Source organism: Morone saxatilis, unplaced genomic scaffold (genome assembly GCF_004916995.1).
Source record: "Morone saxatilis isolate NCDOM2014 unplaced genomic scaffold, NCSU_SB_2.0 Contig0, whole genome shotgun sequence".
NCBI lineage: Eukaryota > Metazoa > Chordata > Actinopteri > Moronidae > Morone > Morone saxatilis.
In genome coordinates, this window is record NW_023339650.1 from 10,046,447 (window position 1) to 10,063,897 (window position 17,451).

General features: G+C 38.9%; 3 protein-coding genes across 4 annotated transcripts in view; all 3 read right to left on the reverse strand.

The window, feature by feature from the left end:
- si:dkey-118j18.2 overlaps positions 1–2,781 on the reverse strand; it is a 9,946-nt gene extending 7,165 nt beyond the window's left edge. The window contains exons 1-3 of the mRNA XM_035651772.1: positions 2,383–2,781; positions 2,016–2,118; positions 1,749–1,908 (exon numbers count right to left, since the gene is read on the reverse strand). Coding sequence (XP_035507665.1) covers positions 1,749–1,908; positions 2,016–2,035 — 180 coding nt within the window. The 5' untranslated portion in view covers positions 2,036–2,118; positions 2,383–2,781. The remainder of the gene's footprint in view (positions 1–1,748; positions 1,909–2,015; positions 2,119–2,382) is intronic.
- Positions 2,782–3,836: 1,055 nt separating this feature from the next.
- On the reverse strand, positions 3,837–6,353 carry timm21 (translocase of inner mitochondrial membrane 21). Its single transcript, XM_035655715.1, has 6 exons — positions 5,826–6,353; positions 5,246–5,308; positions 5,031–5,128; positions 4,788–4,861; positions 4,458–4,563; positions 3,837–4,289 (listed from the first exon to the last, which is right to left on the reverse strand). The coding sequence occupies exons 1-6, from the start codon at positions 6,133–6,135 to the stop codon at positions 4,197–4,199; spliced, it is 744 nt and encodes a 247-aa protein (XP_035511608.1). The 5' UTR covers positions 6,136–6,353; the 3' UTR covers positions 3,837–4,196.
- Positions 6,354–7,783: 1,430 nt separating this feature from the next.
- Positions 7,784–17,451, reverse strand: part of neto1l (neuropilin (NRP) and tolloid (TLL)-like 1, like) — a 68,766-nt gene continuing 59,098 nt past the window's right edge. Inside the window, exons 9-12 of one of the 2 annotated variants that reach the window (XM_035657574.1) lie at positions 15,928–16,041; positions 12,529–13,156; positions 11,522–11,596; positions 7,784–10,528 (exon numbers count right to left, since the gene is read on the reverse strand). In XM_035657574.1, the coding sequence (XP_035513467.1) occupies positions 11,536–11,596; positions 12,529–13,156; positions 15,928–16,041 (803 nt within the window). In that variant the 3' untranslated portion in view covers positions 7,784–10,528; positions 11,522–11,535. Of the gene's footprint in view, positions 11,597–12,528; positions 13,157–15,927; positions 16,042–17,451 lie in introns of both variants that reach the window. The other variant, XM_035657568.1, reaches the window with a different exon arrangement.

A 17,451-nucleotide genomic window follows, 5' to 3' on the forward strand; every position in this document is an offset into this window, starting at 1 on the left:
GGGGGGGGGGGGGTACCACAGAAAATATGTTAAGGAAAAGGCATTACTATTCCAAACATATCAGTGAAATCACAACTAAAACTACATTCAACTCGCACTTGAAGGGAGATCTGCAGCCAATTGTAAAATACTCAAAAAGCATGCTTCAGCACAATGTTAGAAGTTACAAAACGAACAAAAAGACAACTATGAAGGCCATTCCCAGTGATCAAACGACTCCTTAAGGGCAGTGCAGACAAACCACATAAACTAATCACAATCTCAAGCAAATTACACTCACACATTAGAAGAGACTATCCTTTTCCTCACATATAACTTATGATTTCCATGGGACAAGAGATGGTAACAGTAAGAAAAATGACAGCACAAAAATATCAGTGGCTGAAAATGTGACCTTTTGAAATGTAGGGGAATAACAAGACCTTCAAAAAGGGGAATGCATTGCAGTAAATCAGCCTACTCTTGTCTTGCTGTCTGTGTCTTTACTGATGATATTTGCACAAAACAAATCTCACGTGGATGGTTGAAATTTTACAAACGTGTTAAAAAAGGGGCCCAGTCCCACACTCGCTGATACTTTCTAACTGAAGCAATTTCAAAGCTGTAACCTGCCAGACCCCTGGCAAGGTCAAATAACCGTAACAGAAGAATGCAAGCACACAAGTGCATGCAAACCAGAAGCATGTACCTATTAATGCACATCCACACACTCATTCACTGTGTCACTGAGAGTGAAATGTAGCCTGTCTAGTCACTGTATTCAAAGTGAAAGTGACCGACACCACAAAGCACTCTTAAGAGACCAGACAACTCCTCTGCATAAATGCACATAACTGTGACCTTATTTAACTTTCTCTTACTCCAGGCCTGCAAACTGAATAGAAACCAAACTTCACTTTACAACAAACCGCTTTCAGTGTGCTACTGCTGGGCCAAACCAAGCTAAAGCCACAAAGAGGAACTACGGACTAGAGAATGTAATTGTTTTTTTACTATACACATAATCACAGAGATTCTTGTTGACTTATGATGTTAATACGGCTTATTTTTAACAAAATTCATACTATGTTTTAAAAAAACTGCCTTTTCTGCTCAAAGTCAGCTTGTATGTGTCATCTCGGTTTGATTCAGCCTAATTCTCTGGGCCCTCGCTAACTGTGACAAATTAGGAAACACTTCCGAGAGGTCTATTATGTATGTTGACACTCCTTGAGGCTATGTATTGATACTCCCCCCACAGAGTCGCTAGCCTGGCTACAACACAGATACCCACACATTAACTCTCAAAAGGGCCATACATGTGCTCCTAGAGACTGTCAAAGCTCCATCAGACAACTATAGTTGCTCCCACACTCCTTTCTGTGGCATTTTTCCAATATGCTGGGATATTAGGGTCTGTACTTACTCATTAAGTTCACTTTGGACTTTATAAATATGAGGTGGAGCAGGGTTCTTCCTTAAGTGAAATGTGCTTTGGATGTACACTAAGGTGCCATATTCTTCATTCAAAATGGCAAGGCACCAAGATTAAAGCTATAATGCTCGCTCTTTTTATTCAATGCACTCTACTCGAGCCTCACAGCCTACATAAAGAGACTCTCTTTATTGCCAAAACCCTTGAACCTGTGTGTACCTCCGCCATAATAAGGACATATCCTGGGGGTGCAAAACCACTTCAGCGGTTGACAGCTAGATTATGAGTTTCAAATGTAGGACGAGTTAGTGTTTGCGTGGGGGTCTGCACTTACGCTCTGCCTCTCACACATCTGATGAAGGTAGGCCCTTCCTCCAACAATGACTATTTGAGCATTGCGTGGGTTGCTCAGGTATGCTGCCAGTTGCCTTTGTCTTGATCGGTACCAGCACACATAGAAGAATATCTTGATGATGATAAATATGATGACAACTCTGTAAAGGGAAGAGGAAAGGGACAACGTGAGGGGGGGATTGGACACAGATGGCCAGCTTTACTTTCACTTTTAAACATTTTTATCAAAAAAGAAAGTTCTACTCACATGTACCAGTACAGCTCCATTGTTGTGAGATGTCAATCACTGATTAGAGGCTCTCATAGCTGGGGGACAACTTGCTGATCCCTGTCCAAAACCACTACTTGCCCTGAAAACAGTAACATTTTTTAATAGTTTTCACCCCCTGAGAGGCGGTATCAATACATTACTTCACTTAATCAATTATAATAGCTCAACATTAACTCGCATTTATAGACCCAGAAGCTCAGATTATCTCACCACTTCTGCTAGGGTTGAGTTAAACGCTCAAGTACTTTCTATAACTTAAACCAGATGGGAAGTTTAGCACGACAGCTCCTCCCGTTAACTAAACTGAACCCAAACACAGGGACACAAGGAATCTTGAACTTACTTTATAGCGACAACTCGGTCTTCTGGCTTTAGCTGGAAAGGTGTACCATTTCCCTCTTTTGTCGTTTCGGTGATGTGATGCCGAAATAAATCTCCAGGAACCAGCTGGTGCTACAGCTAGTTTTAGCTAAGCTACGGTGTAGCAGGCCACAACAACAACTACTCTATTTACCCACGCCGCGAAATAAACAACCACTGAAATTGGGCTTTTTTTGAGAGCATACCGTCTTGGTATTAATATACGAGGTCACCAGCTAGGTAAGCTACCCGTTAACCTGACACTGAGGAAACAACTAAACTAGTCTTTAGAGAGTTTGAGTTGGCGTTGGCTGATTTAGCTCATCCCCTTTGCGTTCAGTACTGCCTTTAGGTTTCAGTGGGCGGCGTTCACGGGACTGTTGCCTTCACTGCTTCCCGTAAACTGCCCCCCCTGAACACAGACGTAACCATTACCATTCATAGGTTGGTTTGTTTTACGTTCAAGTGCTGCTGTCGCTGTCAGAAATTATCTCCGGAAATGGCACTTTGGTTACCGATGTATTTGAGTCGAGCAGAGCCCGAGCTTGCTTGTGCTGCTATAGAATAAAAGGGGTGAGAAAATAAAAGTCAATTTTAGGTAGGGTTATAGTTTGTGTTTTTATTTTATAGCAAAAACAAAACAAAACAGAGAAATGTACAAATGTTTTCAAAAATAGTTCTCCCCGAAGATCACATCTCAGCAGAGACAGCAGCAGATTTGTCACAAAAAGTGATTTAAAAATATCTTTCCGGATTATTGCTCATTGTACATATTTCCGGGGTCATGTAAGGTAGCATAGGTTCGTGTCCCAAAAGGTAAAAAATGGGACCAAAGAATTTTTTCATTAACATTTTCCTTATATTAAACATGTGGAAACGTATGGAAAATATACTGAACATGCACAAATATCCAATTATTGCTCATTGTTTAAAACCAGATGTTCAGTTAATGTCGTTTTAAAATCAGTCTACGCTACTTTTAAAAATCTATTGAACAACTATTCAAAAAAATACCATTTGAAATGTAAATAAAAATGTAACTGAATGAGAAAGAGATCTAAAAAGGTCAGGTTGTTCCTACTGCTTTACTATTTGCCTCCATCTAGTGGTCATTTGTTTAAAATGCAAGCTGTCATTTCAGCGACGACCAAATACAGAATTATACAGTAAACAAAGACTGCATTAAATATGTACACAGAAAAGAAAAGCAGAGCTATCAGAATATATAGAAAGTGTATGTAACTGAGCTCATTTCTAAGCAGAACACAGGAAATCTACAACATTTTAAGATCTCAAAAAAGACAAACTTGACAGTATTTTAAAGTATTTGGATCGTTTTCGTTAAAATAAACCAAAAACACCCAATGCAATAAAGGTGAAAGGTCAATCATCACGACATCCATTCAACCCAACACTCTCAGAAAAAAAACAACACAATTTTTTGTCGTATGTCTGTTCCTGTCAACATGACGAACAAACAGTTTTTATTACAATTAAAAAGCATCTTTGATTGCAAGTTATTTCAAAATAGAGGTTTCCCTTTAGTCTTTTAATGAAAAAACTATTTAAACCACCTGTGTTTGATTTATAAAACATAACACATAAGAGTCAATGATCATTTTCTGTTAAACAGAATGCAAAGCTCTTCACCAAATCCTGCCAATTACATTACTGTTGATGTTTAACATAACAGTTTTGAATAGTAAATGTACAGTACATCTTCAGCTATTTGTCCAATAACACAAACACAATGCTTTTTCATCAAAGTGACACCTCTGAGTGAGTCCACTGTCTTTCTTATCGGTTGTCTTCCACGATGATGGTCCGTCTTGGGTAGGTGTCTACGTCCACAAATATGTAACGAAACTCATATTTTCCAGTTTCGGGATTCTGTAAAGCAATGCAGCAAAAAGAAGTTAACAGTGTCTGAACTCGGTAGACATTGGTAAAAACACTACTGGATACTTCTGGATACTTTCCATTCTTAAATATCGGGATTGAGCTGAAACACGAACAATACTGCTTTGGTATGTCACATCCATTTCTCAAAACACTAACCTCTTTTGACTCTGAATGTACAGTTCCTTTGCGGCCGGGCTCAGAGCCTTCGATGTAAAACTTGAGTTGCATATGCTTCAGTCCGTCCTTCAGGTACTCCATGTGACTGGAAACACACACACAAACACACACAGCATCAAAACACTGCCACCACACTGATGCTTACTCTTGTATAACAGTGCTGTTTTTTTAATGAGAAACTTTTTTGTTACAATCTCAATGGAATAAAATCTTATGACGATTTTAAGTGCCATAACTGGACAGAAATGTGCAACCTATTTATTACCTTGTGTATTAATAAACAGCTTACTTGTGTAACAAAATCCCCACCTGACTTGCTGCCTCCTTCCTCGACGGGTAGTCTCCCCATAACACTTGATCGGCTCCCCAAATGCACCAATTACCTAGATTTTCAATAAACAAAATGTTTTATTGCCCTTTACATTTCAAGAGGAGCTGATTGACACAATATAGCTGTGTTCTGATGGAGAAGATGTTATCTTTAGGTTGCTGAACGGTTAAAAAGAGAAATACTGTTTGTTTGACCTCAGCATCCTGTGATCTCAGTCTTACCTCTGGGTCTAACCTAACTTTGTTGAAAGCCTTCCCATAGATTTTATTTGGACTTGAGGAAGAAAACAGCTCCTGGAACACCACATATAATAGCCCACCTGAAACACACACACACAGAAAGTACAACACATAAAATCAAAATCCATTATTTGACGTACAATGAGAAATCTGTTCATTTGTGATGGAAACTCTTGAAATCTTGAGGTTGTAGTCACCCGTCACTCCAAGCCCGATGAGGACGACTATCAAGTAGGTGAAGTCTCTGCCAGCTTCTTTCACTGGAAGATATGTAGGGTGGGAGTTATTATCAGTCAACTGTAACAGTTTAATACTTTATCAAGTAAATGTACCCAACATTTGCTGGTTCCAGTCTCACAAATGAAAACATGTGCTTGCCTAATTCAGTAAATAAATGTTGCCTTATTGGCTCTTGGACCAGACAGACAACTGTAAGACAATGCATTAGACTCAGATACTGTTTATACATTCAATCATTATACTGACTGAGGGTATACATAAAATAAACTATACTATAAGACTATAGTTTTTAATTAGTCCATAAAATACTATAATAATCACTAATAAAAACTGCTGCTGCACAGGAAATCCTGCCTACCCTCCTGTGCATATGGAAGAAGTCCACCAGGACCCATTGTTAACATTGTCATTCATTATTTTGTGTATACTGTGATTGCTTTGACACTGTGGAAACTATACAATCATGCAATTCAGCGTGCTTAAATGAGATTACACCAGACAGTGCACTCCTCCTGCCTATAACAGGGCCTTACTGACCTTTTTGTGCAGCTGAAGGCTTTGGGCTCCCACTCTGGTACCTGGAAACTGACCTGTCTCTCTCTTCGGGGCTGCTTTTATTTCTGACCGCAGAGTCCAGCCAGATACCCCGCCGCCTGTGTGCCTGAGCGAGGCAGCTCAGCACCGGGGCAACAGACGAAGGAGCCTCGCCTCCTCTGTGGAAGGTCAGTCTCGACACTGTTGACGCTGTCCTGTGTGTGTGGATGAGCACACACTGCTGCACGGAGTACTGTGCGGCTGTCTGTTGTAGATTCCGGTGCAGAGCCCTCAATATGTGCGTATAAGCCATGGTTGCGTCCTCTGTGAGTCAGCGTGAACTCTGGTTGCGTGCACAGTCAGCAAGGTGAGCTATGATCCCTAACAGCTAACAGCCAACCGTGTATCAGTGTACCTAGCAGAGGCTCTAATAATGTAAAAGTGACAGAATAAACGACTTACACTACGCTACGGGGGTGATCTGTGTCAAATCTGTCGTGGGATTTGTATTGCTCAGGCGCACACTTTTGACGTCACAGACCGTTCGCAGGATTCATGGGAGGTTGAGTTTTTAATGTGGCACCTATGTTTAACAGCCTGCACACCTTCACAGGCAGGTAAACAGATTGAGAACTACAGACAACAATAAGATATCTCTCTAAAATACTGACAGTATGCTATTTTTTGCCATGGATTTCTATTTTTCTATATCTTCATCGTCATTGATTATGCGTAAACCTGGGCTGTTTTTATGTATTTTAAATGTATTTATGATTTATGCATGAGGGTGATTCATCACTAATTCACTTTTATAAAGATGCTGCTATTCTTGCCCTGACCATTGACTACTGGCAGTGGTGAGGGCAAGCGCAATATCATTAAGTGCAGATATGAAAATATACGTAAAATAAACTTCCCCAGTCCCCAGTCAGTCTGCGCCATTATTCATGTATCTGTTTTGTAGTCAGCATACTGAGCGTCATGGTCAGTCCATCCCCCCCCCACAGCAGAAAAAGTAAGATCCCCCAAAAGCCATGGTAGTAGTAGTAGTTCACACACTGCAGGTAAGAATACACTTATGGTATAATTAATAATTGTTAGTAACATTAAAATGGTGATCGATATATAAACAAACATGTTTTTCTTATGGCAGCTGTTTGCACAATGACAACTGGATGGACATGGAAGACAATTTTATGTTTTTTCTGAATATGGCAGATTTAGACTCAGGGCCATAGCCAGGATTTTAGACATACTGAGGTCATAGGCCACCTGAAATGAACGTCTCTGCATTGTTTTCTAATATTCCACTTGGAGGCAGTGGAAGCAAGCTGTGAGTGCAACACTGACATATCCTCCCATTGTTTTTTTGGTTTCCACCAATTTCTGAGGGAAATATCTGAATCTTAAGCCGCTATATGCTCCACTATGTTCACCAGCAGCTATTTTTGGATGTCTGCTGTTTGGTGAGACAGGTTGCATTAAGTGGGTTTATCCGAGCTTTTTTTTTTTTGCTGAAAACGGCTGCTTGCTGTAACTGACATATATGAGAGCGGTGCTAATGAACCAAAACAGTTATATTTTTTACATTTTCTGTTATATTTTCTGTTTTATTTCCCTACACAAATGTCTAAATGGTGCTTCACAGCCTTCTCCACCTCACTACGGACTCTTATGAGTTAATACTAAATTCTTTATTTCGTAATTTGTTTGCTGGCCTAAAAGTAGTCACATTTAGACTAAAAGTATACTCAATCAAGTGTAATCTTAGTTTAAAAATAATGGGATAAGCATACAAAACATCCACCCTGTGTTTATGAAGTTCTCCCAAGCTGAAAAATACATATTGACCCTGACCTCAATATCCTCAATTGTACAGTAGGTACTGCACAACCCTGACCAGAATAGAATAAAATTAATGTTACTGACAAAATAAATCATCACAAAAAAATCAGTAAACATTAGTTTATTGAAAACATCTGTCCAGCATTTTTCAGAATGTTTTATCAAATAAATATGCAAACGGGTTAAAAAAACACCACAATGTAATGACAAAGAGAATGTTCAGACATCAGTGAGAGTGGGAATAAATAAAGGTTAGTTGATGGGTCAGTAGAATCATGTATATGCACCTATTTATTAAGATTAACATCACTTTATTTCAAATGTTCTTTTTTTGTTTTGTCTTCACAACAAGGCTTTCTGTAATTGTTTGGATATAAAAACAACCTGATACTGTAAAGACATCAAAATAAGAAATAAAATGTGAAGTCAGCAGCTGAAATATGCAATTTCATATTTTGATGGTTACATGAAAATGATTTAAAAAACCTGATTGTTTTTTTTTCTCCATGAACAACTTTACATTAAAGGTACTCTATTTTTCAGTCTATTAAGTTTCAGTCCCATATCTGCGATAATCAGTGTTCCATGGCTCGCCAATCCTAGCCAGTAGTGGAGCACAGGTAGGGAAAATGCACCGCTGTGGTCCGAAGCAAAGAAGAAAAACTGCATACATCACAAACCTTTTTTTTTTTAATTTTCTCATCACAACACTCTACATTGGTTAAGTTGCTCAGGGCAACAGTTCACTCAAGATGCAAGGGAAAGAAACCTTAGCTCCGAATGCTGTCAGACTTGGCAAGATGCAGAGGAATGATGCACCTGTCTGATGTATCTGCAGAGAAATAAAAACACTATTACTTAAAGTCTGTTCTGGGCCTTCCATTTTCTCATCTGCTGCCTGGGCTGCTTGTGATCGAATTGGTTCAGACTTACTTAATTAGTGAGGTGTCTGCCTCTATCTATATAGTGTGTGAGTGTGTGTGTGTTCAAGAAAGAGAGAGAGTGAAGAAGAGAGAGATTATGTATGAGAGCACTTTAGAAATATCTATAACAGAGGTGTTGGCACTATTGTAAAGCAGAGAGACAACACACAGACATCGGCACAATGTATGTATAGAAAAGAAACATATTTTATTCAGTAAACGCAGAAATATGGGTGTGTGTATGACTGTGTAAATATGGAGGAAAAAGAGAGTGGAGAGCATGGATGTAAATAATACATACATGACACCGAATACAGAAAGTAATGTACACAAAGATGGCAAATACCATAAAAAATTTACACAGTCAGAAGAAAATAAGTACTTGGACAATGACAGAGTGTAAGAAAAAAGACATCCTATGCATTATGTGTGTGAATTGTATGTTTATGTCATTGTGCTCACAGCTGATCTGCTCTTCTCACTTTCCACATGATGCAGGTTGTTTTTTTGTTTTGTTTTTTCTCTACAAAACCAGCCTGCCAGCAGTGAGTGTTGTTTGAGGTTGATCCCGTCCCTTCTGCAGTATATATGGGGTTAATCTCATCAGGACAAACACAAAAAGTCAATTAACTTGTCTGTCAGATACCTGTGATTACCTGTGATTATTTGAACCGTCTAGGACTCGTTTTATTGTCCTGTTCGGTGGTTTGGGTCTGGTCTCCCTCTCAAACAAATCAGCCACAACAAATAAACCAACATCTAAAAACATATGATTGTAAGACATGGATAGCTGACAGTCTGATGACACATTAGGAACTACGGACCAAACGGCAATAAAACAAAGAAAAAAGGTGAAGCTTTATTGTTATTTATTTTACAAAGCATCAGTAAAATCAGCCCTGAAATATAATTGGAATAACTGTAAAAACTGTCATCGTTTCAACTTGCCCTAGTAAAAAATCTGTTTTAATACAAAGATATTAAGCTCCTACAGTAGAATAGAGTTAGAAGACAAACAGACTTGAAGTAAATATGTTTGCCAAAAAAAACCTCTTAAAATAAAATGCCTGTGAAAAAGTTAGTCAACATATTTAAAAGGGAGTTTGTGTTAAAAAGAAACTGGTGAAATTCATCTGTGTAATTCTCTTAACCTAATGATTTAGCTAAGCAACAACATGCAATGCAATTAATTATACTGAAGATGCTTTTTTCTTAACCACTTCTTATGTCCATATGACTTACGTATTAGTAGATGGGGGCTTTTTATAGTTTAATGTTAGTATGTTAATGCTTTAATGGATATAAAAGAAGCATGCACAAGCCATACAACTCGGTCTTGAATTGTTATCCAAATTAAACTGCTTCTGGTTATTCCAGCATTAGATTTAATTAGGTTAGTAATTAATTGAGTTTAGTTCCAATTTTCAGTAATAAAAAAAAATCTTCCTAGTTTTGTCAAACTGCAAGCATTTATAATTTGCTATTGAAATAATATGGCTACTAATTTGAAAAATACATGCTTAAAACTTAATTTAAAGATGATCACATTTTCAGTGAGGAATCTATGACAGTGGAAGATATGTTTCTGACTAACATCCCAAATTTAAAGTTTAATAATGAATAATCATGTTCATTCTAAAGGTCCATTTCTTTCCAGCTAGACAAAAAAAATCTGGATTGACTACAATACGCACAGTGCTGACTGAACTTCCAAAACTTCAAAATTGCTCCACAGCATTGCAGCTAAAGTATTTTCATCTAGTCCTTAGTGTTCATCTTTGCACATGATTTCACATTACACATATTCAGTATCCTTTCGTCAAAGTGTCCCTTCATCATCAGCATCAGCATCATGCTGGTGTAAATCTCCGCTCCGCCTTTTCATATGTCAGTGAGGCCCGTTCGTACTGATCCAGGATTGCACTATTCTCAAGAAGTCTACATGATGGAGACAATGCAACATAATGTAGAACATAAGCAGACACACACACACACACACACACACACACACAACAGGACAGCACATTTTTCACACTAAAAGACAAAATAATGGGTAACACTTTATGTGACTGCTCCAGTATATGCAAACATAACGCTGCAAGCACGAACTTCTAGAACTCTGCATTGAATTTCTCCTAAATGTAACTTTTTAATGAGAAAGTTCAGTTATTAACACCTCAAATTCATTTATCTAACTTTTTATTTTACTGGTATTTTGTTTGTGCCTATTGCAACCTCATGAAAGCACAGTCGTGGAGCATACACATGAACTGTTACACACAGGCATAAAGGCTATGCTTCACAATTAACCAAACACAAAATCAATTACAAGTGACATAAATCATGCAAAACTACGGACGAATTCTGTATGAGTGTGTGATCAGTAAACATTGTAAATTACAAAGAGATGAATAAGATATTTAAATGATCTAAATGTGCTTTCTTTAGTGTGTGCAAAAAACCCCACTGATGTCATTTAATGAAAATGCGGGGTTGTGTCTGCTTTCAAATTTGTGCTTTTATGTGGACTTAACAAGTGTCTTTAGATGACTGATATCAATTATTTGCTGTAGGCAAGAGAAAAGTGCAGAGGTTAGACATCAGATTATTTGATAACAGCTTCAACTAAGGATGATTGAAAAAGTCCATGCTAATGAATATCCACTGAGTGACACAATGTATGACCTTGGGAGGACATACAGTCAACTTGAGCATCACAAAGACTTCAAACAAACTCACTAGGAGGGCAAGATGGCCGCAAGCAAGAAAACCATCTTGGTGAAAATGAACAAATAAAAAACATAAACAAATTAAATATAAACCTGCGCAAAAATCACAGAAAAGGAAAAAAATCACAGTATATACTGACTGGGCAAATGATGACTACAGAACAACATATAAAGACGTTGATTGTTGGATAAGGGTGCTTACCTTGAGATTGTCTCTTAGACCCTAGTTGTGTTGTACTCTGATTCATGTTTGCTCAAAGAGCCAATGAGGCAGAACCTGAAATGTCATGGCTCTTTCATTTAATATCAAACTCGTTTTGCATAGTGAGGTCAGAATGCATAATATGCAACATAACAGCAAAAAACTTTGTTAGTGCTTCGCTAGTCTCTGGGAGCCTTGCATGCAGACTTGTAGAAAATTAACAAACAGTCAAGAACACTCTGGTAGGAGCACATAGAAAGTGCATGCAGGAGAAGGTTGCACGTTCAAAGTATTTTCTCCAAAAATGTACTCTGATACCGTCACATAGTGTTTTTGTAAACAGATACAGTTACTTATCAAGCAGTCAAGGTGCAAGTATACAATGAAATTCTTTTTTTTAAATAGAAAATCTTGTTCATGCCAAAAATGTTTAGCTATATAGAATATAAGTCATATTTTTTCACAGTTAGGAATAGAAATGCATATTTTCTAATAATTTGCATTCAGCGTCAATGAAGTTAGTCATCTCTATGAGGCACAGATTCAAGCCCTTGTGTTAACAGTCAAAAGTGGACTGATTACAGAATTAATATCTTCTAAAACGAGGTCTGTATTTTCTTAAAGAGTTCTGACAAACCTCAAAGAACAGTAGAGTTATAGACATAAGCTATGAATCACTTGAGGGAAAACTAGACAGGGGGCGCTTGACATGTTGAAGGATGAGCATGCAAAGAGGGGGCAAATTTGTCATAATCATAATTTAGCCCTTTGTGAAAAATTCAAAAAAAATTTTAATGAAAGAAAGGGGAAAAAGAACAAGGATCAATGCAAAAAAAAAAATAAGCTTATCATAATCTTAAAAAAATAATGAGAGGAAGAGGAAGAACAAAGCTAAAATAAGAGAAAAACAAAAAATAAATGTAAGTATCCTACACACATTCCAAACATCCCCACAGTTAACTCTAGGATTGCTGTTCTTTCCTCATCAGAAATCTATGGATACTGACCGCTGTACTGCCTTTTCATGGCGTGAAAGCCGGTGGCTGGTGGTGGGAACTTCTTCCAGGTCGTCGTCCAGGTCACATCCATTGTCCGCTGCCTCTTGCGAGTAGCTGTGCTTCATGACCAAGATGCTCCTGCGGTTTCCAGTGGCCGGCAGCAATGGCCGCACTGCCATGGGTGGCTGTGGAAGGTCTGTGAGCAGAGTGGCGGCCGTGGCGTCTCGAGCACTCAAATTGCCACGGCTTCCTCGTCCACTCAGGGACAATTGGGATATGTGGGCAGAGCCTGGGTTGGAGGAGGAGCCACAGTGGTGATCGTGGACACAACGCGAGGAGGCACGACGAAGGGCATGGTAGTTCTCAAAGTCTTCTGCCAGGTCGACCAAGTCTGCTGAGGCCGCTGCGGCTGTGGTGGCGCTCCGTAAAGTACACAGCTCATAGTGAGGTGGCTCAAAGACCTCTTGGAACATGGTGGGGTCAAAGTCCTCACGCCGCAGGATGTACTTCTTACGTGGCTGCTTGATCTGGACGATGACAGACACGATGAGGAGGATGAGGACGATGCAACAGGTGACACCGATTATGGTCCCGTTTGTGTTGTTCAGGTTGTCCAGGATGTTGGCTTTCCTCTTCTCTGAGTTTAGAGAGACAGCACAATAGAAAGGGAACATTTATGAGAATATTATATATATCTAAATGGTGCTGTGAGATGTCTTACAAAACATGTGTGAACGCAACTGTCACAATGAGAAAACACAACTATGATTATAAACTCTATTCTTCTATCCTACTCTATTAATTGACCTATTTGCTAAACCCCTCATGCACACAGTGACACAGAGCTTAGCAACCATAACTAGGTCTCTAAGGATAAAGAGATACTCTGTAACAGTTTGGATGGTGGTTTCTTTTTTTAGCCTTTCCAAAATACAACAGCAAAAGTTTAAGATATGGACTACACAGTGTGTTAGTTAACCTATGAGTCACAGGCAGCCATCGTAGACTATGAAGCTTTCTTTCTGACAGAAACTCTCAGAATGGTAACGATTAAGTGTCATGCTGAAGACAACATCTGTCTTTTCTAAAGAAATCCAGGAGGCTACTTCTTCGTAAAGTACCCGGCAACAAAACTGCTGTGTTCATGGGGTCCATTGTGTTAAAAGGTGTTATGTGCTGAAATATTCCTAATAAAAACCCCTATGGTGTGTGCGTAAGCACATACATGTGTGTGCATGAACCTGCAATACCCTTTTAAGGGCCCCAGTTTGGAGGAAAATATGGTCAGCTTAATTGGTGAGGATGCTGACTTTTTGCAGGGCTTTAGCCTCAGTATTTTAGCACAATGTTGTGTATGTAGCAATCGGGTTTTCTCTTTTCAGGATTCTTGTTTTAAGATGAGCCAGGTTGAAACATTAAAAAATAAGCTGGAGACTACATTTTTAACCAAATTATAAAAATAATGTTAGATTAATTAGCTAGCTAGCTACAGCTGATAAATTCTGTCATTAGAAGTTATCCTTCCGTCCGACACAATCAACCATCACTGAACAGAAACGAAACTCTGTTTGAAATCAAGGATCCCTTATTTCAAATATTACTTCAAGTTTCGAGACATAATCTGCCACTACTTTCATTGTAAACTGCACATGTGCATAAATGGCTTAGCAACAGTAACTAAAGGGAGTGGGGTTAGCTAATGGTCAAAACAATTTCCTTAGCAACGGCTGAAAGAAGGATATACAGTAGCTCACATGTAAAGAAATCTTCTAACAAATGGACCTCACGATTAAGCCATGACTTTGATTAGCTATCAAAAAGATGGTCCAAGACCAAGAAGGTCATATAGGGTCACCGGGGAAACCATAAAGAGTGGCACAGACTAACCAAGTATGTAGAAGGGCAATCTGTGGGGAGATATGTGACTTTTAAATGCTGGATGAACATGTAGCATGCTGGGCTTCAATGACAGTAAATGGTTACATTTACAGTGTAAAGGAGAAGGGAATAAAACTTGACATTTTATCACTAATGAGGACAAATGTGGACTCTGCCGTGGCCCTATGCATTACTAGAGCGGAGAGAAGGCGGAAGATGGAGTAACAGGCTGAGAAACATGGCCTCTTCTTGCACAGTTTCAGACTGTAGGGTGGAAAGGTATCTTAGTCTGAGTGAGGAATAGGCCATGCAGGATTTACTTAATTGATTCCATTTGTCATTGGCTTCAGAGCTTTAGAGAGTTACAGTTCTATACATACAGAATACAGACATCTCTGTGTGGATCGGACATGAAGGAAGAGAGGGTCAATGTGCGGCTGGAAGTCTACATCGTAACCGCAAGCCAAGCACAACACCTTAATGATCATCAAAAACACATGGTATTTATTGACGTTGGAGTTTTAATGCTCGGTGGCTCAGGGGAGCTACAGTATAGATCTCATCTTTTGTTCTTGGAAAACAGCGATGGGTCATGAAAGGTCAAGGAACAGTTAATTGGCAATATAATGGAGATAAAATGTTGCTTTAAAATGTTGTTGAGTCTTCACACATCTCAGCTAATTTATGGGATGGCATCATATAAGAAGATGCTGCAATAAGGGAATGTCAGTTAGATGTGTAGATAAAGTACCGAGCTGCTAGGAGCAAGACACTAGGGATCAATGTATAGACCCAGTGGCTTTAAAAGTCTGACTGGAGTAAGGGCTACACTCAGCTACAGAGGAAATTAAGAAATTGACAGTATCACAAAGTCAGGGGATACACAGGACCTCACTTGCCTTGAGGCATGGAAACGGTAAAATAAGCACCTTCAAAGAATGAAAACAAAGACAGTGGAGCAAGACATATTGTCCAGAATGGACCAACCTAACACTGGCTCTAGATAGGGCCTTTTGTGTTTTTTGCAACAGGAAGGTGAGGCGAAAGCATTGCAATCAGTTACTACACTGCTAGATGCCACTAAAAATCCTGCACACTTGTCCTTTAAGTATTTCTCTTTAACATGATGTGATTAAATCATCAACAATCAAAGTAGTACTAGTAGTAGTTTAAATTTTAATTCTCAAAAATCAACTCACAGTGACTGAACTGTCATTAGATTCTGATACAAATGACTAAATAGTGTGTGTAGGGTCCCATCACTTGCATTAAAGAGCTGAAAAAATATACTTTAAGTGTCTGTAAAAATAATATTGATAAAAATGGTTCAAAAAAGGATTAACAATAAAACCAATTAAGATTTATTTTCTTGTTATCCAGTGTTATTATTAACAGTAGCAGAAGTGACAAATACTGCAGCCATTCAGTTCAAACCTACTGTGGCTCCCTGTTGCTCTCCATGGTGCTGAAACATTCAAATGTAGTCTCTCCTAAGGTCTCTCTTCATGGAGCTGAAATGTAACATCTCACCTTTGCATTGGTTCTCATCCCAGGGGTAGACACAGTTCTGCATGCCGTTGCACACCAGCGTGTTGTTTATGCACATGTTACTGTGACAGAAGAAGGCATCTGCATCACATGGAGCTGTAAAGGGATTAGAGAAAATGAACACAATAGTTATCATGTTGAGAGCTTTTATATTAAAAGTAAAGAGATTACCGACATCTAGTGTAGTAGTGCCTTCACTGAACTTAAACATTATCCACTTGCAATCTAATCAGAAGCCGTTTAGGAAAGAGTTAAACTACTTTTTAGTGAATTTCCCATCATTAACAGCAGCAAATGTGTGGGCACAAATCAGTATTTGAAGTACAGCGAAAGAGAAGTTCCAGTGTGCCAGGTTTTGAGGAAATAAATTTGGACGGGCATTACTCAAATTTAGACCTGTCTCTCTCCCCACCACCCACCCCCCACCCCCTGAACCCATCTGTTCTTCATGAATTTTCATCCTCATCCTCTTCTTCAAACATTTGCAGAGACAACTTGTGGATATGAATGAATTTCTCGCAATGTGTGTGTGTGCTGCATGTGTGCAGTGTCTGGAAAGACAGCCATGATATTTCACAATCACAAACACATACTTCCAATTTATGCAAGATGTTGTTTATTTGTACTGGGTGCACAGCCCTTGTCAACACAAATCTAAACCAGACCATAAACAAGAGCATGTCCTGAAACACATAATCATCATCATGACACCTGCCCTCCCAGTGTGCCCTGTTTGAGACACGTCTCCACCTTTCTTTCAGTGGGAGAGGTAGAGCCACCCATCAGCAAGACAGGGTGGTAAAACCAGTGTGATAATGTTACAGGCTTCTTCAAAACATATATATATATATATATATATATATGTATGTATGATGATGTATGTATGATGATGGAGCTGCGTAATTTAAAGCCAAGGTGCCCTTGCTCTCAACAACCAATCATACTAATGCATACGCCAGCTGATTGGCCAATTCATTGCTTCTTACTGTCAATCACAGTGCCATGGCAAGCTATCCACAAGCTAAATAGTTTGTCCTATTTAATCTGCCGTGTTAGTGTCACTGCCACCTGGTAGGGACTTTATAATAGGATTTATAGTTATAGTAGTTATGTCTTTATTACCCCTAACTGTATTACAGTAGGTCATTGGAGACAATGGTAACATATGGCAATATTGGATTTAGAGTATTTCCGCATAAATGTGACAAATTTTCCCATCTGGTTATATCTAGGGAGTTTCTTAACTGAATTTCCAGAACATCTACTGTATCAAGATATGTCAATATTGCTATATAAACACACTGTGAGACAATTTTAACCATATTGTCCAATATAGTGGAGTAAAAGATACAATATTTACGATAAAGAACTAAAAAGTAGCATACAATAGAAATACTCCAGTAGGTGTACCCAGATAGCTCACCTGGTAGAGCTGGTGCCCCATGTATCAAGGCTGAGTCCTTGCTGCAGCAGCCACAGGATTCGACTCCAACCTCTCTCTCTCTC

Bases quoted from the DNA above. Each gene is read 5' to 3' on its own strand.
- timm21 (XM_035655715.1), bottom strand. From the start codon at position 6,135: ATGGCTTATACGCACATATTGAGGGCTCTGCACCGGAATCTACAACAG. The intron at 5,309-5,825 runs GTCAGTAAGGCC...CATATCTTCCAG, and splicing joins GCCTTCAGCTGCACAAAAAG to TGAAAGAAGCTGGCAGAGAC. The intron at 4,290-4,457 runs GTTAGTGTTTTG...ATTGCTTTACAG, and splicing joins TACATTCAGAGTCAAAAGAG to AATCCCGAAACTGGAAAATA.